This window comes from Neopsephotus bourkii, unplaced genomic scaffold (genome assembly GCF_033783945.1).
Source record: "Neopsephotus bourkii isolate Nb327-2 ecotype Australia unplaced genomic scaffold, CSIRO-AGI_Nbou_v1 NB_42, whole genome shotgun sequence".
NCBI lineage: Eukaryota > Metazoa > Chordata > Aves > Psittaciformes > Psittacidae > Neopsephotus > Neopsephotus bourkii.
The window spans coordinates 479771-506828 of NW_026900559.1; the positions used below are offsets into that span (position 1 = coordinate 479771).

A 27058-nucleotide genomic window follows, 5' to 3' on the forward strand; every position below is an offset into this window, starting at 1 on the left:
AAGAAAAATATCACCAGAGTATGTTATAGCAAAAATTCCATTGTAGTTCAGGTAGTCCTTGAGCCCCAGATTGCTGACTGCTGACAGAATCTGCCAGGAGAGTATTCTATATGCTTGCTTTTTTTGTATTCTTCCAGCAAATCTGCTATTTACCACCACTGAAGACAGGTTTCTGTGCCAGGCAGACCTCTGTTCTGATTTAGTATGACTGCTTTGATACTCTCAGAGAAATCTTGCTTACACTGTTTAATCTGGTATTTACTCCTTGCAGTAGTTAAACAGACCATTGTCTGTAAGTATTATCCCAATAGAGCAAACCCTGTGGAAAGGGTAAATATCACAGTTTGGTAAATATCAAGGCTCTTTTTTAATGTCATTCTGATAACTGATCCACAGAAATATGCTTCAATATTTCAGTGAGGTTATCTGAAAAACTATATAAAAATGGAAACAGGAATATGAAAGAATTCAATATAAGACTTTTAAAGATCTAAATTTTTTCTTGATCAAGCATGGTAGTTTGTTCAAAAGCCCTGTTAAGATGAGCATTTTGAGCAAATTAGCCCTAATGATACAAACACTTCTGCACATGATCACACTCTGAATAACCTCACTGAACTGAATGGATCCAGATATGTTTTTAAAAGTGGTGTATATGTAAGTGTGTGTAGAACTGACATCTAAACAACTTTCTAAAGATCATATACCTGTCTTGTAATTTTGACTCCTGTGCCCATTTTAATTGATTTTTCAATGTGCTAGGTAAAGAATCATCCTAACACAGTCCTGTTTTTGTAATAAAGTGGATTTTTTTGAAATATCTGAACTGTCAGTGGTGATGTGTAGGACTCCAGGTGCTCCCGCCCATGGTATTGTGGAAGGAGATGACTTTAAATACGGGGCCCAGATTTACTTCAAATGCAACGCAGGTTACAGCTTAAAAGGCAGCCGTGTTGCCTACTGTCAGCTTGATGGGATTTGGTCAACACGTCGTCCTGAATGTGGTAAGGTCACTTTAACATTCTTATAAAATATTTTGGCAAATGTATTCATATGAAACTTGAATATCCAAATTTTGCTTGAAATTTGTTAGAACTGTGGCTTAACATGTTCTTTTGTATGTCTACCTTTAACAAGCAGTAGTGATTCTTTTTCACTCTGATGGAGCCCAAGCCTGCAAGACCAGCTTATATAAAGGTTGGACTGAAACATCAAATGACTGAAAAATAATTTCCTCAAAGACTTTAGGCACATGCCCTTCTTATACACAGTCTGAAAATCTCCAGGACTAAAACCTAGTGAGGGACATTGTGCAACAATTAATATCTACTTGCATTACTATGTACCTCTGACACCTCCTCTGCACAAGTCCTGTGCACTCTGTGGAGGTGATTAGGGGCTACTGCTTGAAGACTAAATCATTTTTTGAACAGAATTCCCACCCTAGAGAAAAACTGATAAAAGAGAAACCTCCATTCATCCTGGCTGGGCAAGCCATCATGCCTATCATTCAGCTGTGAAATTCAAAGCCCCTTCAATCATCCAAAGGGACTTTTAATTTTCCTTTGTTTTGCATAATTTTATTTCCATATTCCAATATTGTATCAATTGGAAAAGTGCTTTTACAAGTGTGTTGTGGCAAACAGTGTAAGTCTGGGGGAGTGTTATGAAATGGCTGTATATAAGTTCATCTGAAAGAGCAAGCTATAGTCATTCTACTGTCTAGAGAGAACATCTCCAGTTGCAGTTAACTGCTTAAGTTCCTGCTTCATGGTGTCCCTGGCTAAAGACCTATTGAAAGATTTATCTCTGGACTTGGCTCTTACAGTGCTAGGTGATGAAATTTGGGTCTCCTTCCCAGATGTTTTCTCATTGTATTTAACTCACAAAAAATGCAATAACTCTGAGTTTAGGGAAGTTCAAGTTACTGATAGATATAGGATGAAATAAGACAAGGCCTTCATTGACTTGCTTGGTCAAGTTTAGGTACACTTTAGAACATGCACTCCACTCAACATGATGCCTCTGGACAGTGAGCAGTTTGCAAATAAAGCATTATACTGTGGATGATTCCCTGTAGTCTTTAGCTGCTCTCAAGTTATCAGTCACTTGGTTCACAGGTGAGAGAGCCTGTGAAGTGCAGAGGAGCCAAACTGAAAGGAGATAGGGCTTTACTTCTCCTTCCTCTGGGTTAAGAAGAGGTTCAGATGTTTTCTTTGCTGAATATGACTCATGTGAAAAATATTTAAGTGCACGTATAACGATCAGCATATGTTAAAATCCAGTGTTGTTAAAGAAAGCACCAAAATATATGCTTAGCTTGAATTACATACTCAACGCTAAGAGTATAGGCTCTTCATTTAGCTTGTACTACTTTGGTTAGCTGTGTGCTTCCATGCATTGCTGAGCTGGTGACATAAGGATAAAAGAATAGGACAGGGCCATACCTGTGTGCTGTTACTGTGCTGATTCACGGGGACCTAAATAAATGCTTAAGTGCTTTGTTATAAGTTTGTTCTTTTGTGAAATGAGGCTCCTCAGGCAGCTGAGTCTGAAGCAAGGACATGAAGAGGCCATTTCTGGCCAATTGATATCATAGAATCATAGACTCACAGACTGGTTTGAATAGGAAGGGACCTCAAAGTTCATCGTTGCAACCCCATGCCACAGGCAGGGAAACCTTCTACTAGACCAGGTTGCTTCAAGCCCCATCCAACCTGGCCTTGAGCACTGCCAGGGACGGGACAGCCACAGCTTCCCTGGGCAACCTGTGCCAGGGCCTCACCACCCTCACAGGGAAGAACTTCTGCCTAAGATCTCATCTCAATCTCCCCTCTGTCAGGTTAAAGCCATTTCCCCTTGTCCTGTCACTACACGCCCTTGTCAAAAGCCCTTCCCCAGATTTCTTGTCGGCCCCCTTTAGCCACTTGAAGCTGCTCTAAGATCTTGCTGGAGCCTTCTCTTCTCAGCCCTCCATAAACAGAGCTGTACCAACACTAGCTGTCTAGCCTAGATGTTCACTGGTTATCAGGCAATGAGACATCAGACAGAGGAATTAAACAGTTGCATGTTACTGTCAACCTGACAAGCAAACTGAGGTGAAATCTGAAGATAAAAACAGAAATACTTTTTTAGCAGCTAAATAGAAAAAGTGGAGAAGTTAAAATATAGACGAAAGCGTTTATTAGCATCACATAGGGAATACTGTCATCCAGATTTAGGCAAAAATAAAAGTTTATTTAGAGAAAAAACAAAACAAAACAAAACTCAACAAGAAAGGGGAAAATCTTGGGAAGGAGGAAGTAAAAGTGATTTTATAGGCAGAACCTAGCATGCATAAGCTTTCCATATTAATTTTTTAGTATCTGTATATATATATATGTATATATATGTTCTCTTTCAATTCCCATATTTCCCTGAGTTCCTGAGATCTCTCTTTCTGTGCTAAGAAACCAAAATGCAACCAAGTGTAAAAGTAAAAAATAAGTAGTTTAGTTTTATTATCCAAGTCCAGTGCAGTACTGAAAGCACAGGAAAGTGCAAAGAATGCCAAGGACCTGTTTTCTGCAAATAGTCCATCTTTTGATGACCTTGAAGTAGCCCTGTTGATGGGAAATGAACTTCATACACAATCCAGGTTCTTTTTCAGGATGGTCAGCTATGTTTTAAGGCCTTTAACGATTTGAGCATCTTACACTAAAGTGTAAAAGTATCTTACATTTACACTAAAGATGCTAAAGTGTGTATATAAGCAGACATCTGTATATTATAATCTTCTTTACTCTTTGATCTTTCAGAAGGCAGATCCGAGATAGGTCTTGAAAAGGCAGCTTTGCTAAAGTGTAGACTGAAGTGTAACCTGAATGAAATGCCAAGCAATCTCATAGGTAAAAGTAATGTAGTGAACCTGATAAAATGGTTACTATTTTTTTCCCCTATCATTAGTTCTAGATGAAAAAAACTGCTCAGATCCTGGTGGCCCTCTCAATGGCTACAGAAGAGTAGTAGAAGACACTGGGGCCTTGAATGGACGCTATGCAAAAATTGGCACAGTCATTGCTTTCTTTTGTAACAACTCATATGTTCTTAGTGGGAATGAACAGAGGACCTGCCAAGAGGACGGAGAATGGTCAGGGAAGCAGCCAATCTGCATAAAAGGTAGCTTACAATCTTTGTTTACCACAATTCACAAAAGCTGCTATGTTTTTACTGGAGTTTGTTTTATGTAATTTACACTTACTGAACAGTCATTTTTGCTAAGAATAACCCATCTCACTGACACCTCATACTGAGTTTGGTAGTTTGCCAGCTTCATTGGCTGCTAAACTCAGCCAGATAAGATGCCAGCAATTCCAGAAGAGGTTTCCATCTTTAAACATGTAAAAGAATGTTCCCTAAGACCTTTATTACCCTCCTTCTAGAATCAGACCTGTGTTAAGATCAAAAGAAAAGATCAGGAGCAAATTGAAATAGAAGGAAATAATTGCTCTCATAGGGCCCAACTCTCCTCTCACAATTCTTTTCAGTCCCAGTCATGGGAGAAACAAGCCTGTAGATTGCACCCTTGTAGGTTTGTTTCAGAAACCACCTGAGGACATGATTAAACTATGTGTGCTTATCAAAACAACAAACCACATCTTTAAATCCTTTGCTAGAAAAGGAATGATGCTGTTCACCTGGAGCTACTCTAAGTGTGTCTGAAACCCTGAATGAATGAGTGAATTTAAGCTAAGGAGCTGCCAGATTAATTTTCCCAAAACAACTGTTTAACACATTTTAATGGATTTTTTTTTAAATCTGTAGTAATGATAAATAAGGAAATATGTCTGTCCACTGGGGAATTTGCTTTGTTCTGTTATTTTAGATGGAAATACTCTCTTCCTGTAACATATAATAATTTGTAGAAAGCATCTTTATGGATGATGACCATTTATGGAAAGTATCCTTATTGATGGGAACTTTGACAGTGACATAAAGGTTAACATATACAGGAATCATAAAGACCTGGGCATTGTTAAATCTCACAGAGCGTAAGTACTCAGGCATACAGATAAAATCAATCCTGCAGGATTCCTTTCCTTCCACTGTGAGCAGCAGGAAGATGATCCTGGCAGTTATTTGAACTGATAAACCTGAATATTTTATCCAGCTTTTAAAGTAAAGAAACAAAATCAGAAATCCTAGATATCCCTTCTGTTACTTTGGGCATAGTCAGGTAACTGAGGAGTTCCTTTGAATCCGAGCCTCCAGCTCCTTCTGTGGGTACACAAGCAAACAGACACTTTGAAGTCTCTGACATTTCACAGCCTTTCTCTGTACGCTGAGTCACTGGGATAAACTTTGTGTGGCTACACGATGGAAATTAGATATTTTTTTGTCTAATTCCATTATTGTGAAAGTTTACTCAGATTCCAAATCATCAGCCGTAGTGGTATAAACCTGGCATTCAGACACATTGATGGGCAAATCTTCCTTCATGGCTGGAAGTGCCAGTGCAGAAGGCACCCAGTTGCTTCCACTCTTGTAAATGCGATAGATATGGCGATGTGTGGGGAAGTATTTTTTCCAGTGCTTTAGCTTTTAGGGCCTATCTTCATTTTAATACATGCAACTTACTGCCTCTTTTCTTAACCCAGCCCACTATAGCTAGTAAGAGGAAAGAATGGAAATGTGCATGAACCATAACACTTGAGCTGTGAATGTGGAAAAGTACTGTGCAATATTATATTTTTTCTAGCCTGCAGAGAGCCAAAGATCTCTGACCTGGTGAGACAGAAAGTGCTTCCAATGCAGGTCCAGTCAAGGTGAGAATGCAATATCTCAACTACAGTTTAAAGAACAAATGTGACTCCTTTCCACCCTGTGTGTTCAGCCTCCACTGACAATGGAGCAATGAGAGCTGCTGGGAGGGAACGGCTGGTTAAGTGCAGGTTTGGAAGCTGCTGAAGGCAGCCAGGAAGAAATGCATGGTTAGAGATGTGCAAACTACTGGATGATGCTGGAATTAGGCTTGCAAACTTGCGGCTGGCTATGAGAACAGTTTGAGAGCAGTTCCTTGAAGCTAATGAGGTGACTTAAAACATGAACATGTGCTGTCTTAATGAAGAAATGAGTGGGGAGAACACAAGAAGAGAAGGGGGTATAGCAATGTAATCTGCTCCCATCAAGCTTCACCACCCAAAGCAAGGTAGCACAGTTGATATAAAATTGTGTTTGGGGTGGGCATGGGGGAGAGAAGAGGAAGTAGGACAGGAGGGAGTAAAGAATGAAATATTAGACCCTGTCTGAGCTTATCCTTTTGCTGATTTCCTGAAATAGGACCAATCTGAATTAGTGATGCTGCAATGTCCAGGTTCATTTTTGTCCAAGTAATGATTTCTCATTTCAAGATATTTTTTTTTTTTTTTTTAGCACACTATTCATTTATTTTTAGATGCAGTGCAAGAACTGGCCTCATCTTTGGTCTTAGGAACGACCATACCAGGTCAGAATAAAGGTCCAGCTCAAGCCGTATCCTGTTGCTGGCAATGACCAGTAGTAAATGCCTAGAGACTTTAGGAACAAGGCAAGCACATACTTCCCAAATACTCTCCCACTCTCCAGCTGTGTGATGCATGATTGTAGAGGTGTCCCTGAGAAGCCATCAGGAGGCTTTACTAGTCATCAGGGGATTCTTCTTACTTAAATTTCTTAATTAACTTTTCATCACAGGTCTTTCTAAGCTAAATGTTTCAGATATTAACAAGAGCTCTATGAAAGGGCATACATGCCCCCACCTCCATAGCATCATCATGGCACCTCATGTGTGTTGACTCTTAGCCCTTGAAGTAGGATCTCCATTTCATAGCTTAATAGTGAGGCAAAGTGTTGACTATGCACTACTGCAAGGTCACATGCAACTAGGGAATGGGACCCTGGCAGTCTAAGCATGACCACAGCAGCTCTCATCCTTTGTCCTAAATATAAGAAAATTGTCACTGCTCTTGTTCTTAATAATTTACTTTCTTTGAGTGCTGTCATGTACCGCCTCACAGATTCTGTCTGATGGAAGTAGGCTGTGTCACTCTGTGATCAAAAATGGAACTGCCACTTGAAAAAAACACATTCTTATGGCTTTTCTGGATGAAACAGTACCAGAAATCTCAAGGGAAATTAATTTCTTGCTGAAATTTTCAGTCATAATTTTTTTTTTTTTTTTTGTGGGGGATTGGTTTGGTTTTTTTTTCTGTAAAAATGTGCTTTTAAGCATTAGAGTAAGGGACACATTCTAAGTGATGAACATTTAAGTATGACTGTAGTCAAGCTTATGGTCTATATCTAGACTGGTGCATATATCTATTTTTTTAATTATGTGCCATGTTTCAGCTAATCAGTACAATTTCTAAATAGAAGCTTAGTAACTACTGCAGTCATGAAATCTCTGTGGTGAGGCAATTATCTCTGCTAACTGGTAAATCAAGCAACTTTATCAACATGATTTAATCTGAATCGATTCCTAATTCTGCCTGTTAAAATGTTCACTAGAGAAAAGATGTGCCCATCTCTTCTCTAGTTAGAGCTAATTATGGCAATGCCAACTTCCAGTGTAATTTCTTTATCTAAAAATGTGGTCTCTCAGTCCTGTTGCGAATGGCAAGAGCTGTTCCACATTCAGAGGCAACTGGTTGCAATCCAGAAACTGTAAAATGAAAAAAAAAAAAAGAGACACAAATAGAAAATTTATAAACATATGTGGTTTTTTAATTCAAATGTATATTTATATATATACTTATATGTAAATAAAATATCTGGGATGTAAATGGGAGTACTGCTAATCCACGTTGGAATGGTTTTTTTCCTTGTTCTTTTACAAGCAAACTTGATATGCTTTTACATGATACTTAACACAGCTGGTCATAAAGATATGGTAATGATCACTATTCTTCTTCTTATTATCATCCTCATTATTATCATAATCATAATTATTATTATATCATCATAATCATCATCATCATTATTATTATTACCTTGTGTTCTTTGTGCCTTGAAACAGGGAAACACCTTTACATCAGCTTTACTCATCTGCATTCAGCAAGCAAAAGCTTGACATCTATCCCACCAAAAAGCCAGCACCACCGTTTGGAGATCTACCCCCAGGGTACCAGCATCTGCACACCCAGCTTCAGTACGAGTGCATTTCTCCTTTCTACCGCCGCCTGGGCAGCAGCAGGAGGACTTGTCTGAAGACAGGAAAATGGAGTGGGAGAGCCCCTGTGTGTATTCCAAGTGAGTCTCCAAGGGAGAAAGAATGCACACATCTCTGGAGGGATGGGAGAACAGGATGTATATTCATCTTAGAAAATAAGGGAGTCTCAGATGTGTAGGCTGCCTCTGCTTCCAGATGGGAGATAGGAGCAGTAAGGCTTGGAGGGTATGTCAATCAGGGATACTCTTTCAATTTCTTTATGCAGTCACCTCATTATAGTGCAGCTTGATAAGGTTGTCATGAAAATTCACCTGAGCAAGTGCTAAGTCCACATTCCTACTTCATCCAGGAATTCAGACCATAAGGGAAAAATTGTAAGTTTATTTTTTTAAACTATATAAAATACTCTTATAATTTCACTGGTTGGAGACAAAGGTTAATTAGAAAACTATCCCTCATGCTAACCATTGCAATTTGGTTTCTTTTGGCACATCCTAAGCAGAAATCAAGAGTGACATTCAGATTCTGTGGTGGGGAAAAGGTGTTACCTCATTCTTGGTTCATGTTTCTTCAGTCTGTGGAAAAGCAGAAAACATCACTCTTCAGAAGACAGCGACCTCTATGAGGTGGCCCTGGCAAGCAGCAATCTATCGGACAGCCAATGGCATGAAGGAGAACAGTCTCCGGAAAGGGGCCTGGATCCTCATCTGCAGCGGGGCCTTGGTGAACGAGCGCACTGTGGTGGTGGCAGCTCACTGTGTCACTGACCTAGGCAAGACCATCGTGCTCAAGGCAGCAGAGCTTAAGGTGGTTCTGGGGAAATTCTATAGAGATGATGACAGGGATGAAAAGACTATCCAGAACCTGCGGGTAAGTCTGCTGGGAGTGGAAAATGATAAGTACAAGCAGATGCTGATCCCATATGTCTTATAGAGGGAGAAGAAGGTTGTCCTTAGAGCAATATATTGGTTTACACATGGCTCTTTCAAATGTATATCTAGAGACTCAGATGACAGAACAAAGCACAAGGAGGGCATATGCTGTAGTTCATTAAATTCCCCTGACACTGTTCAACTCCTATGTTCACCCCCTAACACAGATCCCTAAGAAAATAGCTCAGGTTCCATGGGTCGTAAAGTCTTGAGTGATATTGCCAGAAAAAAAAAAAAAGTAGAAAAGATGCCAGCTACTGTCAAAAGTGATCAGCATTATTTATGAGGGAAACACTTGTGCTGTGTATCCTGGTTTGATGCCATGAGCACATTTCACATCTCAGCCCCAAGGCTGTACAGCTCTAAACTCAGAAGAAGTTTGTGTCTGACTAGCTCCAAAGTAGTACCTCAGGCTCACCACCTGTGTTTTTCAAGTAGAACTGAAAGGTTGGAGTCAAAATGAGGAGAAATACAGCAACTTTGGCTGTGTCTTTTTCTGGAGTGGCGGGGTATTGAGTGAGTTAATGGATTTTATCCAAGAAATCAGAGTTAATTTGATTTTTTCTCCCTCTCCCCCGTTTTTAGTTTCTTTCTCTAATTCCAGCTTTTTCAGACTTTTCCTTTTAGGAAATGCATATTATTTACAATATATCCTTATAGGAATCCTATCTGTTCTTGTAGTGTTTTCATCGAGGTAACTAGCAGTAAAGCTTTAGCCCCAACATAATAGCAGTAAAGCTTTAGCCCCAGTACGTAAAATGTGTTCTTCCCTAGTGGGAAGATGGTTGAATTTCAATTAGAAAATAACATTTCAATCCAACAACACCCTCCCTCCCCCCCCCCCGCTTCAAATTCTCCAGGCTGAAGATAACATGGCAGTTTAAATCTTTTTAGTAAACTGGAAAAATTTGAACTGAACATTAACTCCCCATTTTGATGATAATAACTTGACTGCTCATCATTAGGAAGAGTTTCAGGCCATAAAAATTCTATTGAAACCCAAGATAAAAAAAAAAAAAAAATAGAAGATGCTTGATCTCTTTTTATGCTTCTCATTTGAGTGAACACTATGGTGAAAAAAACAGATTGGGATTGGAGGGGCAAGGAGAAGTATGAAAAATGAACTAAACATGTATTATAGTAGTGTGGAAAGAGTGCTGTTGCCTTGCCACTGCTGTTAACTCTAGATTTTTCCTGCTCCCCAGATTTCTGCCATTATAGTGCATCCCAATTATGACCCCATATTACTTGACTCTGACATAGCTATCATAAAACTCTTGGACAAAGCCAGAATCAGCAGTCGTGTTCAACCCATTTGCTTGTCATCTTCTCATGACTTGACTTCATCCACAGAGGATTTAAAAATAACGGTTACTGGCTGGAAAGTATTGGCTGATATTAAAGATCCTGGATACAAGAATGACACAATCCGCATGGGAGCTGTTCAGATGGTGGATTCACTGTTATGTGAGCAACAGTATGAGGATAATGGGATACAAGTCAGCATCACTGACAGCATGTTCTGTGCTAAACGAGACCACACCACCTTTTCTAATATCTGCCCTGCAGAGACTGGTGGGATTGCAGCCATAACTTTGCCAGGAAAAGCATCTTCTGAGCTAAGGTGGCACCTGATGGGATTAGTGAGCTGGGGTTATGATAAATCTTGCAGCCTAGAACTCTACAGTGGCTATACCAAAGCTCTTCCTTTCAAAGACTGGATTGAGAAGAATCTGAAATAAAAAGCCATGTCTGGAAATGGCATTTTACAGCTATCGTAATATCTCTCTCAGTCTCTGCTACATTAGGCTTCTTATCCCAGTCATGAGTCACATGTGGGATAAGGTTAAGGCAGACAGCCTGGTAATTTGTCCTAGGATCAGATGTTCCATCAGGTTACTCTTACTGAACCCATAACAGAGGGTCTTAGTGCATGAGAAGTTTTGCCATATTTTGCCTGTCTCCCCTGGTGGGAGGATGATGCTCTGCTCCTTAGTCTGACACACAGAAACAGGACAGCAAATTCTGACTGAAACTCATCTGTAGTGTGGAGTCCCCTAGAGAAAGCAACAGCAAGCCTCTCCCAAGGATCCATGCGAGCGGATTGAGAGGCTGGAAAAGAGTAGCCTGAATTCATTACGATAGATGAGCTTGTTACGGGGTGTGCTCTCTGTATTGCCATAGTACAATGTAATCTTTATCCCTCCCAAGTACTTTACACATTTAAATAAACCATGGTTTGTTTTTTTTTAACCTACATATCTATGTCTGACATTATGCAGATTCCTTGTTGCTTTTTCTGTCACACTCAAGGGACTCTCTACTGCTCTTGTCTGTTTGCACATGACTCTCACCTGGGACTCTTCAGGCACACTGAAATGCAGAATTAACACAAAATTCAATTACTACATAAATAACAGGTTGTTTTTTTTTTTTTTAACCCTAATACATCCAGTGCTACTATTGTTGTACATGATCCATTGCAATTAAATGTACAGAGGAGTTCTCTCCCACTTGTATCTTGAACACATGAAATCCTGAAACATGCTTTTAAAAACATTTTTCCATGTAGATTATTTCAAAGGAAGACCTATGAAAAGCTCAGAAGAACTTCTGATTCATATACTGTTGTGGCCAAACAACTCTTCTGTAGCTCTTCAGGGTGAAGAACAATGTCTTTCCTCACCTTTAGCAGAGGCTTTTCTTTACCAGACTGTTTGACATTGAAGGATAAGCTTCTCCCAGTGGGCATGTTGTGCAGTAGAGAGACTTTGGTGTCCTCGTGGTCCTTACTCACTTCTCCTTTTCATTAAATCATTCTCCATTCAGTTTGGCTAAAGATTAGAGATGAGCCCTAGTAAAAGTTGGGGAGGAGGGACAGGGGAACGTCTTCCGTAACTGATGACTCCTAGATAAGGCATCTTTGACACCGTGGTGTTCATAAGACCTCCAAATTATTACAGTGCCCAAAGCAGCTCACAGCAATAGTTGCATGTAATGGTTGGGGCTCTGGTGAAAGTATTTAGTACACTCACTAAGAAGGACTCAGCCCCTGAAGATGTGTTGTAGCCTACTGCACTGCTATGGCAATTGTAAGGTAACAACTGATTTCAGCTGCAATTCTCTGATGCTGTGAAATCTTGTGAAGAGTTTCTCAGCATTCAGTAGTTTCCGCCTACTTTTGAATCTGAAAATTGCTGCTAAAAGGACAACTACTACTGGATGTCACTCCATGTAATTTATTTTTTTGCTTTCCTGGGCAGAAAGATTTAATGATTATGGTTTTGCACTTTTCTTATTATTTTGCACTATTCTTATTTCTTATTCCTGGCAACAGGACCCGGGATGATGTTGCTTGAATCAAAAAGTGTAAGGGCTACAACTAAAGTATATTGCTTCTCTTTATCTTGTTTCCCCGCCTCCCCCTGCCAGGAGATTATGCTTGGCTGTCAAACTGCATGGCAACAACAGCACCAAAAATGCATAATTAAATGTGAAAAATAAGATATGTTTCATTCCTCCGCTGGGAGGAACATGTGCCAGTGAACGTGTGGAACTCCCCTGCTGACAGAAGGGGTTAAAGGAAATTAGGTAACAGTTTTGGCAAGAGCAGATTTTCAGAAAGTCAACATGTGTTTCTTCCCAACAGTATCAATGAATAGATTGATAAAGGAATAGAATTGTTTACTGGCATCTGGCTTGCCCAATCAGAGATCTTCTGTGATGACATTAAATCAGAGTCTCTACACTCTAATAGTAAGAGAAATTATCTTCTAAAACAGAAATCATAGAGGTCTGTGAGCTGGTTCTTTTCTCAGTCATGACTCTACGAGTACACTGCTCTCCATGACATTACTCTTCACTGCTACAATTGAGGGAAGAAGCCCTAGATGTGGGTTGTTGTTTTTTTTCTCTCAGATTTGTCCATCAGAGAACTTGGCAGTCCACACCAATCTGCAAAAGTCTGTCTTAATTCTAGCTTTAGCCCTCACGCTTTTCCTTTCACTAAAGATCAGCCATGCCTAGGGTTACTGATCCTCTTAACTCCTCCTTGGTATTGAATCACATCCCCATTTGGCTTCAAACCACTCACAGATCTGGCAAGGAATAGCTGAAAGTTTCTGGGCAACAATACAGCTGATCACTGGTTGTGTATAAAATGAAAGTATGCTGTTGAAGAGAAACTTGCAGGAATTAATGGAGTGAAAATCACAGGAGCTTGTGACAGCTGTGTGTGCTCTTCTTTTTACAGTCATGATACTCTTCAAGAAAACAGAAGCAAGAAGTGGTCAGGCTATCTTCAACCCTGGGAGTCAGATTTCAGTATAGTCTTTTATAGAAAGATGAATTACCTGCAGCATTTGGTTCTACTTCTGAGCCTCAGTGATGTTGGAATGCTAGAATCAATTCTGGCTAATCTCTAAATTCAAACAATGTTTTTATCTCTGTTGTTGTATGACCTATCATAGAATCATAGAATGGTTTGGGTTGGAAGGGACCTTAAAGCTCATCTTATTTCACACCCCTGCCATGGGCAGGGACACCTTCCACTAGACCAGGTTGCTCAAAATAGGGATGAATGTTTGGAAAAAACACAATCTGTGAGAAAGAATCACTAATCCCTTTGATAGCTAGGGTCTGCTTGTGAAATGCAAGGCTATTTCAAACATCTCTTTCTAAACAGGTGAGGATCTAGGCCATCTGTTGGGAGAAGGGTGTGAAACAGCACAACTTGGATAGCAACACATCTTGCCTCTGAGGAAGAGCTGTGCATTCTGAAAAGGCACTAAAGATGTTGCTATGAAAGAAAACCAAAAGAGAGCCAAACCACTTTCTGCATTCTTACCCTCTCAAATGGATCTATACTTCTCTCTTTGTACACATTTGGGGCTGGGGGTGCATTAAATTCCTTCCAAAAGCCAGGGTGCTTAGCTGAAAAATAAGACTGTAAGGCAACAGACATACTGAATACATGCTCCTATCACGCATACCTCCATGCCTCTAATGGAATTGCCCAGAGAACTTGTTTCCCTTGAAAACCTAAGTCCATGGTAAGATTGCAGGAAAAAAAAAAAAGTGTATTTGATTAGGATAAGGGAATGCATGCTAAGCTGCATCCTGCCATTTGTAAGGACAGGATCAGCATGGCTGCAGGAAAGGCATCCTAAGGGAGTGGGAGCGGTGGGCAGGGTCAGGCAGCCTTTGCTCCAGGGTGCATCTCCTGCAGCCTTGCGGCTCTGTATTGTGAAAGGGGGATTCCTGCATGGCTGTTGGCTTTGTGCTGCATCCTTGGGGCAGAGAGAACAGGCTATGGCAGAATGTTGGCTCCCTGTGAAACAGAACATCAGGTTCAGAGAATAATGATCTGGTTTGGGTTGGAAGGGACCTTAAAGCTCAACCTGACAGGGGCAGGGACACCTTCCACTAGACCAGGTTGCTCCAAGCCCTGTTCAGCCTGGCTGCAAACACTGCCAGGGACGGGGCAGCCACAGCTTCTCTTGGCAATCTGTGCAGGGCCTCACCACCCTCACAGGGAAAAACTTCTGTATAAGATCTCATCTCAATCTCCCCTCTGTCAGTTCAAAGCCATTCCCCTTTGTCCTGTCACTACAGGCCCTTGTCAAAAGCCCCTCTCCACATTTCTTGTCAGCCCCTTTAGACACTGGAAGCTGCTCTAAGATCTCCCTGGAGCCTTTTCTTCTCCAGGCTGAACAAGCCCAGCTCTCAGCCTGTCTCCCTAGTAGAGCTGCTCCAGCCCTTGGAGCATCTTTGCTGCCTCCTCTGGCCTTTCTCCAATAGATCCATGTCCCTCTTGTGCTGTTCCCAGATAGACAGCACCGAGGTTGCCAGGAGGAGCCTCAGCTGCGGGAAACTGAAGCCGAGGTTCACGGCAGTGCCCTGACACGCCACGAGCGACCCGTGCCACAGCACCGGAGCGCAGCTACTGAAACGACACCGTCCCACCCACGCTACAATCACAGCCCCGTCCTCGCGGAGCCTCGCTGCTCCGGCCTGGACCCGGCAGGTGGGGCCACCGCGGCGCCGCCTCCCCGGCAGGGGGCAGCACTGCCCCGCGACGCAGGGCCAGCCCGGGCCGGGGCCCCTCGCTCTCAGTGTGGCCCCTCTGGCCTCTCGCCCCTCGCCACGGCCCCCGGGTGCTGCTGCCATGGTCAGCACCCGGCACCGGGCCGTCGAGACAGCACGGCTCTTGCGAAGGGATGAACGGGCCTCGTGAGGCTGCTGCCGCCGCCGCGGCGTGGCGGGGCAGGTGCCTCGGCTGCGGGATCGCGGGGCTCCGATCCGCTCGCTCGGCAGAGGAAATGCGGCGGCAACCGGACACCCCCGGGGGGAGTGTGTGTGTGTATTGGACTCGCTCCTCCCCGCCGCTCCCGGCCGGCTGCCCCGAGTCCCATTGCGGAGGGCCGGGCCTGCCCCGGGGAGGCGGTGGCGGTCGGTGTCGAGTAGGGCAGGTCGCGGTGGGCAGCACCCGACCCTCCCCCTGCGAGGGGCTACCCCCGCTCCACCCCCTGCCCGCTGCTGGCAAGGAGCGGTAGGGGGCATGTATAGGAGTAACAACGCTCGTGATGTCAGCCCGCGCCTAAAATAGAGAGGGATTGACTGCAAATCCCACGGCTCGGGGGCTAAAACCTTCCAATCCTGCCTCCGCCAGCGCCGCGCCGGTGTGAAGACACCCCCACCCCGCACACACAGACACACACCCCGCGGCGAGGCGAGGGGAGGGCGCCGCGGACCGCAGCCCAGGTGCCCGCTCCTCCTCCTTTTCCTCCTCTTCCTCCTCCTCCTCCTCTGGCCGGCGGGCACTGCTGGTCTCCGGGGCACGGCGAGCCCGCGGCGGGGCGGGGGAGCGGCGGGGAGCGGAGCTGCCGGATCCTCGCCCTGCGGAGCCCCCAAGGATTACAAGGAATTGCGTGCTCCTTCGCAGCCGCGAGCGAGGTTATCCCAGAGAGCCAGCCTCCTCCTGCCGAAAATAACCCCTTGGACTCCCGAGAAGACAGGGGGGCTTTCGGGACCATGGCATCGACGGAAGGGTGAGGGCGACTGTCTGCGGGGAGGGAGGTAACGGGAGGGTGGAGGGTGGTCCGGCATTGTGCTTTGGATAACAGTTTCCAGGCATCTGCTTCATTGTTAGTCCTCGTCATTCCCTAACGGAATAATTCAAGGAGCGAGAGGGAAAGAGAAGCGGACTAACCCCATTTAGGAGAGGGAGAAAGAGGGGGAAAAAAGAATTTCAAATATGAGCAACTCGAAAGGTTCCGTTTTTCATCTCACCACTTCTTTATTTAACCCCTGGAGGGCAGATCAAGCTTATACCACCTGCCTGGAAGAAGAAGACAAGTGAATGGTTAACTCAGGTGGGAGCGAAAGCATTCTCTTAAGTATAATAATAATAACAATAATAATAATCCATAGTTCAGGCAGAACTGGGGAGCTGTTCCCCCACCCGCCCCTCAAGCAGGCAACAAACAAATCCAACTTCTCAAGGAGTTTTGCAATTTTGCAGTTTTGTGCCAAATGAATTACAGCGCTAGCAAGAGAACTGCTGTGAAGGGTGAAGGGTTATACAAGAGGCTTTAAAGAAAAGCAAACAACAGTTCAAGCCCTGGTAGCGTCCCTGGGAAGGAAACCCTTCTCCCTACCCATGACAAGATCAGCCACTTGGTTGCTTTGATGGGGCTGGGGGCTTTTTCAGTTTACTGGGAGTAAGAAAGAAAAGGAAATGTTTCTTTGATTTCTGGTTGCCCTCTTATAATACTCGCTGCTATTAGAGTGCGCTTGGTGTGAGCCTCTGCCTTATCCCTGGATGTTGTCAGGTTGTATCAGCGTGATCTGCTCTGGATAGGACTCTCTGAGGGCAGAGGGCAGAAGGAAGCTCTGTTTATGTTGCTTCTCTGTCTCTTGGGCTGAAAGACTTGCTGAGCTGATTTAAATAACCTGGCATGTGTCTGTGAGGGTGTGTGCGCAAGTGTCCCATTACCTGGACTAAGGAAGGAGCTGGCTCTCTGCGGAGTGGCTGCTGAGCAGTTGGCTTGGCAGGAGGAGAAGGCTGTAAAGTGTAAGCCTTGGCTGCTAAGGAGAAGGACAATGCCCCAGGTGTGGCAGAGGGCAGATCTGTGGGGCCCTTCTGGCTCTTCACGGGGCTGGAACAAAGGGAACCAGCTTACTGTTTGGTGCTGCTGCTTTGTCTTTGTGGGAGTTTCTGCTCCAAATCTGTACACCCTTGTTTAATAGCAGCCTAGCAGTTTAATCTGCCCTGTAGCATTTCCTCTCACAACAAAATCACGTAACTAGGTACAGTCAACAAATACTGACAGCCACAAAGAAGAAGCTCGGAGATGGAGGAACCAGCCTAGGGTTGCAGCTCAGTGTTCTCTGTCCCTGCTGTGTCCTTGGGCTACCACAATTTTCACACCCCGCTGGTGCTCTGGTCACAGAAGGTGGCTGTAGATGTCTCTGCTTGCTTCAGACCAGTGGGGAAATGTGGCACCTGTTGTGCAGGGGTTTAATAAGAGGAGATGTGACAAGAGGTGGCTGTGTTTGTGGGATTGTCAGCTTTGGATGAAAGGAAGCTTTAAAGGGTTGTAAAAAGAGAGGTGGTTGTAAAAGAAGCAGGCTGAACAGGTGGGCTAAAAAAGAAGGGCTTCCGCAGAAGCACACCTTTCCTTTCCTTAATGAACAGAGCTAAATTGTCAGGATGAGAAAAGAATGTTTAGGCTTTGCTTTCAAACTTTTTAGGAAATTTACAGAGTCTAAGACAAACTGAAACTGTTTATTTGGTATGATTCAACTAGTGCTCAGCAATAGCTGAAGGAGGTGTGGAGAAGTTGAGTGGGAAGCTTTTCACTTGCCAGTCCCTTTTTGCCAGTGAGAACCTCTTTCAAAACTGAACTGTTATCTTTCCTTTCCCTCAGGTAAAATGCTGAGGATGGAGATAAGCTTCACTCTGTCCTAAAGGTCAGCAAACTCAGGCACTATATGGATCCTCAGGGAAAGTGATGCTGACCAGACCTGTTCCAGAAGGGCTTTCCACCAGCACTGGCACAATGGAAAAGAGGTAGCAGAAAGTGCCTGCTGCTGTAAGCAGGGCAGTGTATCTCAGACACACACAGGTACATGGAGAAAGACCTGCTGGAGGTGGGAGCACAGTGTTCGCACTCCAGGTTTATCTCTAGTGGCTGTTAGGGTGTTCAGGGTTGCTCCACGTTAGTGGAGATCCGGAGTATATAAAGGCTTTATTTTGTTGTGATAGAGCTACTCCAGCCACTTTTGCAGGTGGAGAAATGTATTATGTCTCTTCTAATGGGGAAGCTTGCATAAAATCCCTAAAGTAGGGATGTTGGGATGTGACAGGATACCTGGCAACAAGCAAAAGGCCCTGATGTGTGCGCAAAGAGAGGCAAATCCGTATGGCATGGTTAAGAAGCAGTGGTCACTTAGAGCCAGGATTTGCTTGGAAAGATTTCCTTGTCTGCACCTCTCCAGTGATTTTTTTTTTTAATTTTTTTTTATTTTTTTAATTTCAGTGGCTTATTTGGTTAAGCTTATCCATGTATGGAAATTTGCTGCCCAAATCTTTCTGTTCCAAGAGGATGGTGGACAACAGGAAGCTTCAATTTGTTGATAATGAGAAACGTCCCCAGCATGGCAAAATCAGACCTGTGTGTCCTCTGGGTCTGCCTTGCCACACTTCCAGCTAGTAGGGCTTTGGCTTACTGTTGGACACGCTGTATCTTGACTGTTAAGTCTTCCTTTATCAAAATCCCTGGATACAGATCTCATTACCAAGATTGATTTTTGGTGGTTAACTGGTGCTGGAAACAGAAAACAGCTGGTTCAAGGAGGAAGGACTAGAGCTGGGTATTGACACTGTTCAGGGTTGCTTGGTTTTATGTGCTCTGTTTAAACGTCCTCTGCTGGCCATGACTGCAGACACTGTGGTGCTGCTGGGAAAAGTGGCCTTCTGATCTATGCTAGCATTGCTTTTCCTGAGTCCTTAACGTGGTTCTAAGATGCAGTGACATCAGTTCATAGTCATGGATTGTGGTGCTGGCGTAGTTCTCAGTATGGGGTAGGTTGAACCTGTGGAGACTTGCCATAGTGGAGCATTTTAACATTTTCTTTGCTTTTATGGGGTCTGAGAGGACTTAAAGGTTAAATGAGGTGGACTCTGATCCAATTTATGCCCAACCTTGCCTTCAGGCTTTGAGCTAAGTCCTGAACACCTTACTTCACATGGTTTGTTATGGCTCTCATCTCTCTTTAATATCACTGTTCCAAAAGAGAAAGGATGAAACACCTTGCTACTGTTAAAAACCTACCAAACAACCCACTTGTATAACCTAGAGGTAGGTTTTACATGTTGAATCAGAATGTGACTTTGTAACTCAGATATTAAAACCTTGAGTATTTAAATTATTTATGTGATTTTACCTGTTTGAGCGATGCTGATTGAGGTGCTCTAAAGATCTATGGGTGGTGTTTATATTTTGTATACCTTTGAAGAGTGGGAATTTCAGGTGTGATGTTTGGGTTTGAGTCTGTTCCTTAAAGAATATAGCCACTAGGAGACACTATCACTGCATTTTTAGCAGTAGATTAAACACGGGCAGAGCAGGTGTGTCTGAGCCAGGAGCTCAGCCCTCTGCCTGCAGGTCAGCCTTGGAGCAGTCCCACCATGGCTTAGGCCAGGTAGCCTTCTCCCAGTTCACAGACATTATTAGGAAGCTACAAAGATTCCTGTCTGCATATTTGACTTTATCAGTATCTCATTAACAAGAAACAAACAAACAATGCTGTGATCCATTCCTCCTTTCCAAACTCGATTGTTCCTACATTCTGTAGGTACTCTCTATGTTCATCCCGAGTTTCACTGTCTCTGACACTATAGATAATGGGTATGGTTTGTCTGTACTACCTGATCACCAAACAATGAGTTTTGTCCAGATCCCGGAGCCTATGATTTGATTTCTCTAAAATTAGACATAGCATGTGGTGTGGAATGTATGCAGGTTTTATGCTAGCTGTGGAAAGATGATTATCAGTCAATTAAAGTTTATACAGGAAGCACAAATAATACACACTTTACCTGGCATCCAGCCCTGTGGATGTGAAGTTGACCTGTCAACATTTCTTTAACAAAGTTGAACCTTAAGAATTAATTTATTATACAGGATTAGTGTTTTAGTAATGTGGCTGTGGCGGGTTTAGATCTTGGAGCAGGAGTCCTAAAAGCCATTTGCCAAGCCTAAAGCTGCATTGTCAAAACAAAGCCTGGAAGTGGGATTGGCAGCACGTATTATATGCCTAGCCCAGAGACAGCAGGACACACCTAGGTGAATCAGAAAGGCTAGCTTAGCTTTTCCTGGGAGGGTTCAGGAACCTACATAGGAGAGTGGGCTTTCAGGATCTGCCACAGTATGTACAATGAGGACAGATCTCTTGTAATCTGAGTTCTTACTCTGTAATTTACTCGCAAAATTCATCTAAATAGAAATTTGATGAAATGTTATGGTGCAAAAGTACTTCAGAGGATGAAATCCTCTAATCACTGTTACTTTTATGCAGGATTTGTTACTTTTATGCAGCATTGACTCGGGATGGAGATGTTTTATCCTATGCTCTTTCTTCAGCATTTTGTGGGACATGAAGTGGATGTAGCCTATTAATTAGACAAATCAGCTGGGGCTGTGAGCGCGTTTCACTATTGTCCATTGCAAATACCTCACTGATTTCAATAAAATAGAATTTAGGCTCTACAGAAGATAATTTATATTCCTTAAAATGCATCTGGTGACATAATAGTTCTCATAGCCCCAAACTTCAGTTTGGCCTTGAGCTGCGCTTTCAAAAGGAAGTTGTCACCTAGACATTAGCTTGATTTTTCTACATATCCAGATTCTTATGTAGATGCACAAGGAATAAAACACTCCTTAGAAAGTCTACAGGGGTTTGGTAATTCTGAACTTTCTGGAAAAAGCATATTGGATTAGAATCACAGAATGGTTTGTGCTGAAAGGGACCTTAAAGCTCATCCACTTCCAACATCCTTCCATGGACAGGGACACCTTCCACTAGACCAGGTTGCTCCAAGCCCCATCCAACCTGGCCTTGAACATTGCCAGGAACGGGCCAGCCACAGCTTCTCTGGGCAACCTGTGCCAGGGCCTCACCACCCTCACAGGGAAGAGCTTCTTCCTAATAGCTATTCACAATCTCCCCTCTGTCAGGTTAAAGCCGTTCCCCCTTGTCCTGTCACTACACGCCCTTGTCAAAAGTCCCTCCAGATTTCTTGTTGGCCACTTTAGGCACTGGAAGCTGCTCTAAGGTCTCCCTGGAGTCTCCTCTTCTCTTCCTAACCTCCATCCTTTTTCTTGGAAGAGAGGTTATTTCTCCCCACTGTCAAAGCATTATAAACAGTGAATGAACACCAATATAAAATCAGAGGAGAAACTATAGAGCCTATTAAGAGAGGTTAGGAAATATATCATTGAGGGTTCTGACTCTGAAAATACAGTTATCCCTTTCTCTAATGCAGACTGCAGCAACACTACTCCTAAGGTTGAAAGCTGAAGTGTCTGGCTCAGAATGGTCCTGATGAGAAATGCATTTTTCATTTTGTTTGCACACACTGGTTATCCTGTACTGTGGTCATTCTTTGACCACAGTGGCACTGTGGTGTCTCACAGCAATACTGTGGGTCTCTAATAAGCATTGTCATTTCAGTGAGGTCCTGCAGATCAGCCCACCAAAGTAATTGCCACCATTTAGCACTGCAGCTGGCCAGCAGATGCATATGTAATGATGCTTTTAATTCTTACAGCATTAGTTTCTTTCTGCGTCCAGTTAATGTACTTCACACATTCTAAATCTTTTTGTTGGCCAGTGTTTTTCTCATGTTGCTGATATTTCTCTACTCGGAATTAATTAGCATTGTCTTGGCAATGCTGAATTTCCTTGCTCATAGACCTCTGGCCTCCAATATATCAGTTTCCTAGGACTTGTTTCTTTTTTGTATTGGGTTTGGTGACGTCTATCTGAAACTAATTGTATTTTTTTTTTAAGTCTGACCTTCCAGAGCAACTGCTGCTGATAGACAAAAGCTGAAAGGGGATAGTGCTTCCTTAAAAAATGGCTAATGTTTTCAAAAGGCTTGCTTTACTGTGAGATGAATCAAAGAATCACAGACTGGTTTAGTTTGAAAAGGACCTTAAGATCATCTAGGTTCCAACCCCCTGCCATGGGCAGGGACGCCTTCCACTAGAGCACGTTGCCCAAATAAGCACATATGTACACTCTCCTGCATGGGGGTACATGCAGATGTGTATGTACAAGTGCACTAAGAGCGCAGTGTACAAAGCAGTACTGTACTATGTAATTTTTCTCCTTGGTCTTCCTGTTTCCCCTTGATCTACAGACTTCCCTTCCCCAGCCCAATCTGTTGCAATACCTGCTATTTAGAGCAATTAATTGTATGAGTTCTTGAAAACACTGACTAGATCTGTCAAATCCATCGTCTCAGTTATTGTCTATCTGCTAATGAAACCTCCTCTCTTGCCACGTCAGTACAATATTTCACACTTTTAGCCTCTGGCTTATTAGTTTAAAATGCTGTTTCCAGAGGCATGCAAGCAATAAAAGTAAGTGTGCTTTTATATATTTAATCCTACTTCTATTTAATGTTAAAGCCTCTCAGTGTATATAAAGTTTTAAGACAATTTGCTACAACATAGGTCTTGGCGCTTGGGTGAGATAACAGACTAGGTTCAAAAGTGATCATATTTTCTAACTTTATCCAGAACATATTTGATCCTGTGTAGGCAGTTCCAAACAGGGGACCCTTACCAGGAAGAAAACAACCAAGGCATAAAAGAATTAAGGCACACACCAGCCAATTACAGGCATCTTTATAAGGATGGTACGAAATTCACACTAATGCAGTATTTAACGGTCACTGACATGTCTGAGAAATCAAATTAATTGAAGTGTTTTAAAGAAAAGAAGGTGCAGGGGGAATTAAAAAAAAAGAGAAATATATAATTTTTACTTCTAATAAAAAAAGCTTGGTTTCAGCCCAAACATTTTTATTTCAAGCCTGTTTTACACCTGAACAAAGGCCAATGAGAAAAGGAATACTAAAATGAAGTAGGTGCTCCAATACAAAGGAAAATGCTTCACTGTATATTCAGGACACATTTTGGTTGACAAAAAAAATATTTTTTTTTTTTTGTGTTTTGTTTTGTTTGCTTGTTTTAAGTTTTGCTGACAAACTTAGAACGTATCCTTTTTAGTGGGACAGCTACCGAACTATTTCTCATCTTAAAAAAAAACACCCCAAAACACAAATTTAAAAATTAGTATTGTTTTCCAGGCTGCTTTCAGATCTGTAGCCATTTTTACTATTCTCTCAACACGACTTAAACTCTGGGCTATTCCTGTAGCATTAAATATAACAACAGAATTACAAATTGTTTCGGGTTGGAAGGGACCTAAAGCTCATCCAGTTCCAGCCCCCTGCCATGGGCGGGGACACCTTCCACTAGACCAGGTTGCTCCAAGCCCTGTCCAGCCTGGCCTTGAACACTGCCAGGGATGGGGCAGCCACAGCTTCGCTGGGCAACGTCCCTCACAGGGAAGAACTTCTTCCTAAGATCTCATCTCAGTCTCCTCTCTGCAGGTTAAAGCCATTCCCCCTTGTCCTGTCATTCTCTAAGTGAAGTGTTTGCATAATTTGCACCACTCTAGTTCCATCAGGGGGCTGGAGATAGATGATCTCCAAGGTTCCTTCCAACTCAAACCATTCTATATGTAACATGTAACTGGGAATATGAGAATGGACTAGAAGCTCTCCAGAGGTCACTTGCAACCTTAAATGTTCTGAGATTCTGTATACCATAAATACAGAGTGTGTAGCTGTCCCAGTGCAGTGTCTTCCATCTCAGTTTTTGGGTATTGCTTTGATGCCAAGCATAGCTGGCACATCATTCTTTACTACACTGTGTCCATGGTACTTATTTTTCATGAGATTGGCATCAGGCTATGTATACATAAATAGTAGTCCAGCCCAACAGGAATAGTCCACATAACACTGGTTAGTATGTGGAGAGCCTTACGTATGCTCATAGAGTGCATTTCCTGGTATAGCTGAACCCAAAAGTCATTCAGTGCATGTGCCCCAGCACAGCTCTGCAATGTAGTGTAGTAGATGGGCTTCATCAGGAAGTTCACTCCAGAAGCTTGCTCCTTATTCAGACTAAATTGCTAATACAAGTTCACCCTCAGGTAAGCGATCTCCACTGGGCAGGTTTCTGGAAGATTCTTGTCATCTTCTGGATACTCATGTGCATAGCAGCAGTGCAGCCACAAGCTGAGATGCTGCCTTGGCCTGCTGAGACTTTTGGTAGTAAACAGTACGTGGTCTGCTTGTCCTGAGGAGCACAGACAGGGCAAAGCATGGCTGGAGATAAAACGTAGTCTCCAGTCATACAGCATGTGGAGGCTTCTATTGCAAATGCATGTCAAATGTGCAGCTTTTGGCCCCATACAATGAGAGGAGTAGCATATTGAGTATGTATATATGTACCCTTGACAGGCTGAGAGAGCTGGGCTTGTTCAGCCTGGAGAAGAGAAGGCTCTGGGGAGAGCTTAGAGCAGCTTCCAGTGCCTAAAGGGGCTAACAAGAAATCTGGAGGGGGGCTTTTGACAAGGGCCTGTAGTGACAGGACAAGGGGGAATGGCTTTAACCTGACAGAGGGGAGACTGAGAATAGACATTAGGCAGAAGCTCTTCCCTGTGAGGATGGTGAGGCACTGGCAGAGGGTGCCCAGAGAAGCTGTGGCTGCCCCATCCCTGGCAGTGTTCAAGGCCAGGTTGGACGGGGCTTGGAGCAACCTGGTCTAGTGGAAGGTGTCCCTGCCTGTGACAGGGGGTGGAACTGGATGAGCTTTAAGGTCCCTTCCAACTCAAACTAGACTGTGATTCTGTAAATCTATGTACGTTTGTAGGACACTTCCTCTGAGGCAGAAAGCTGCCTCATTAATCGAGCATCTGGTTCTTACTGGAACTACACTTGCTATAGTAACTGGTAAATGATTGCCCTTAAAAGCATACACGTATCTAAACACATGTCATCCCCACATATGCACGCATATGGGAATTAATTAACACCTGGTTGCTATTTATATCACAGCAATCTAGGGCACGAAGTGAAAAACAGATCAGAATCCCCCACTGGAACAGTTTAGGGGGACTAGGCATATGGCAACGACCCATTGTGGAAACTGGTAGGAAATACTATCCCTATTGATACAAAAAGTGCCACAGGAAGCTTCACAGTTATGTAGGCCAAGAGCATTACAAAACCTATCTCACTGTAATAGCAAAGCACCTCAGTAGGAAGCCTCCCGCTGATTCCAGGATTAGCTGTTGCCTTCCTTCTTGCTTTCTTTCCTTAGACATACATCTTTACCATTTGCAAGCATATGTTCCCTGGTGGTGTGTTGGAGGGGTTCTCAACAGCCATTTCTGTGGGGAGCCTGGAGGACCCCCTGAAAGGCATGGCACTGAGCTCAAAGTTCAGGGCAGAATGGCCCCATAGCAGTCACCGTCTCCTCAAGCAAGTTGTTTGAGTGCTTTCAGAAGGACATTCCTGTCTCGCTTTTCTGGGAATGGGTTTGTGTCACATGGTGGCACCCTTGCAAACCGAATAAAGCCCAAACTCCAGCTGCAGCTTTCTCAGGGAGGTCTTCGCCCTCACCCAGTAACTTGAATGTCTTCCAGATGCTGTTCCCCTGGTTGTATCTGGCTTGAAATCAGTGACTAGGTGGAAAGACTTACTGGGCAGTGGGAAACATATAATCCAAAAGGGTGTTGTAGTTGTGTAAGCTCCATGTTTTTCAGGTAACCTGGCAAAATCATACTGCAGAGTAAAATCCCATTATGTCGGTTGGTGTTTATCACAGCTGGCTATTTTTGCCATTAAAGACACTTTTTTCCCTTGGTAATATTTAGCAATGGGACGTTACTATCAGTAACAGTTGCAAAACACAGAGCAAGAATATATGTGGCTAAATTCAGACTGAAGGAATCCTGTTCTGGCCACTTGGATTCTCTCCAGGTTCCTGACTTAGATGGGGGTATTGTGTTACCCAGGGCTCTTAAATAGTTCTGCTGTTTTGCCTTCCCACAACGAGATAGGCTGTTGGGTGTAGGTACCTCAGTTTTGCATTTGTGCGTGCTTTGGAAGCCTCTGCAGCTCTGGAGATCAGTCTGCTTGAGATCTTGCTATTCATCATTGTGCTGGCAGTGTCCAAAGCCTGCACTGGGGATCGGAGCCCAGCTGTACATTAGCTGTTACATACATTCAGAGTGGACAGACAGACAGTTGTCTGCTTTGGTCTGACTACCACAGCTTCTGCATTTCTCTCGCTAACAAAAAAGACACCATCGGTTGTTATGTCCTCCATGTGAGAGCAGGAGTAAGGTGGAGTCCAAAACCAGCTCGATTTGTAGGTTTTATTTATTCACTAACCTGCAGAGAAACACTTCTAATTCAACATAGCAATGGCTTTAGTTATTCTGGGTGTATTGTCCAAATCAGGAGAAAAGAACGCATTTTCCTGTCTTGAGGGAATAGTAGCGATGTAGTTACAGAAAGGCTCAAGCACCAGTACCTTTATTCCTGTTTGTTTTGAACATTGGGCTGCTGCCAAAATATCCTGTGGAGTCCGCATATGTAGCCCTTAACAATAAAATAATGAAGAATAATAATATTTCACCAGTGAAGTTGGAATCACTCAATCTAGGTTTGCCATTTGCTTTGGTAAGTACAAGTAATTTTCAACTGTGTGTCATGCTGTTCAACCTGCACATGAAACTGTTTCATTGCTTCGACTCCTTAACAAATACATGTGAGACAGTGTGGGAT

At 43.2% G+C, this 27058-nt stretch overlaps 2 protein-coding genes across 4 annotated transcripts in view; both read left to right on the forward strand.

Moving 5' to 3' along the window:
- The window catches only part of PAMR1 (peptidase domain containing associated with muscle regeneration 1), a 51211-nt gene extending 39835 nt beyond the window's left edge, over window positions 1-11376 (forward strand). For 2 of the 3 annotated variants that reach the window (XM_061346803.1, XM_061346813.1), the window contains exons 7-12: window positions 834-1004; window positions 3946-4158; window positions 5738-5804; window positions 8033-8265; window positions 8760-9055; window positions 10323-11376. In XM_061346803.1, the coding sequence (XP_061202787.1) occupies window positions 834-1004; window positions 3946-4158; window positions 5738-5804; window positions 8033-8265; window positions 8760-9055; window positions 10323-10859 (1517 nt within the window). In that variant the 3' untranslated portion in view covers window positions 10860-11376. The remainder of the gene's footprint in view (window positions 1-833; window positions 1005-3945; window positions 4159-5737; window positions 5805-8032; window positions 8266-8759; window positions 9056-10322) is intronic. The other variant, XM_061346817.1, reaches the window with a different exon arrangement.
- A 4174-nt stretch (window positions 11377-15550) lies between these two features.
- Window positions 15551-27058, forward strand: part of SLC1A2 (solute carrier family 1 member 2) — a 77653-nt gene continuing 66145 nt past the window's right edge. The window contains exon 1 of the mRNA XM_061347094.1: window positions 15551-16166. Coding sequence (XP_061203078.1) covers window positions 16150-16166 — 17 coding nt within the window. The 5' untranslated portion in view covers window positions 15551-16149. The remainder of the gene's footprint in view (window positions 16167-27058) is intronic.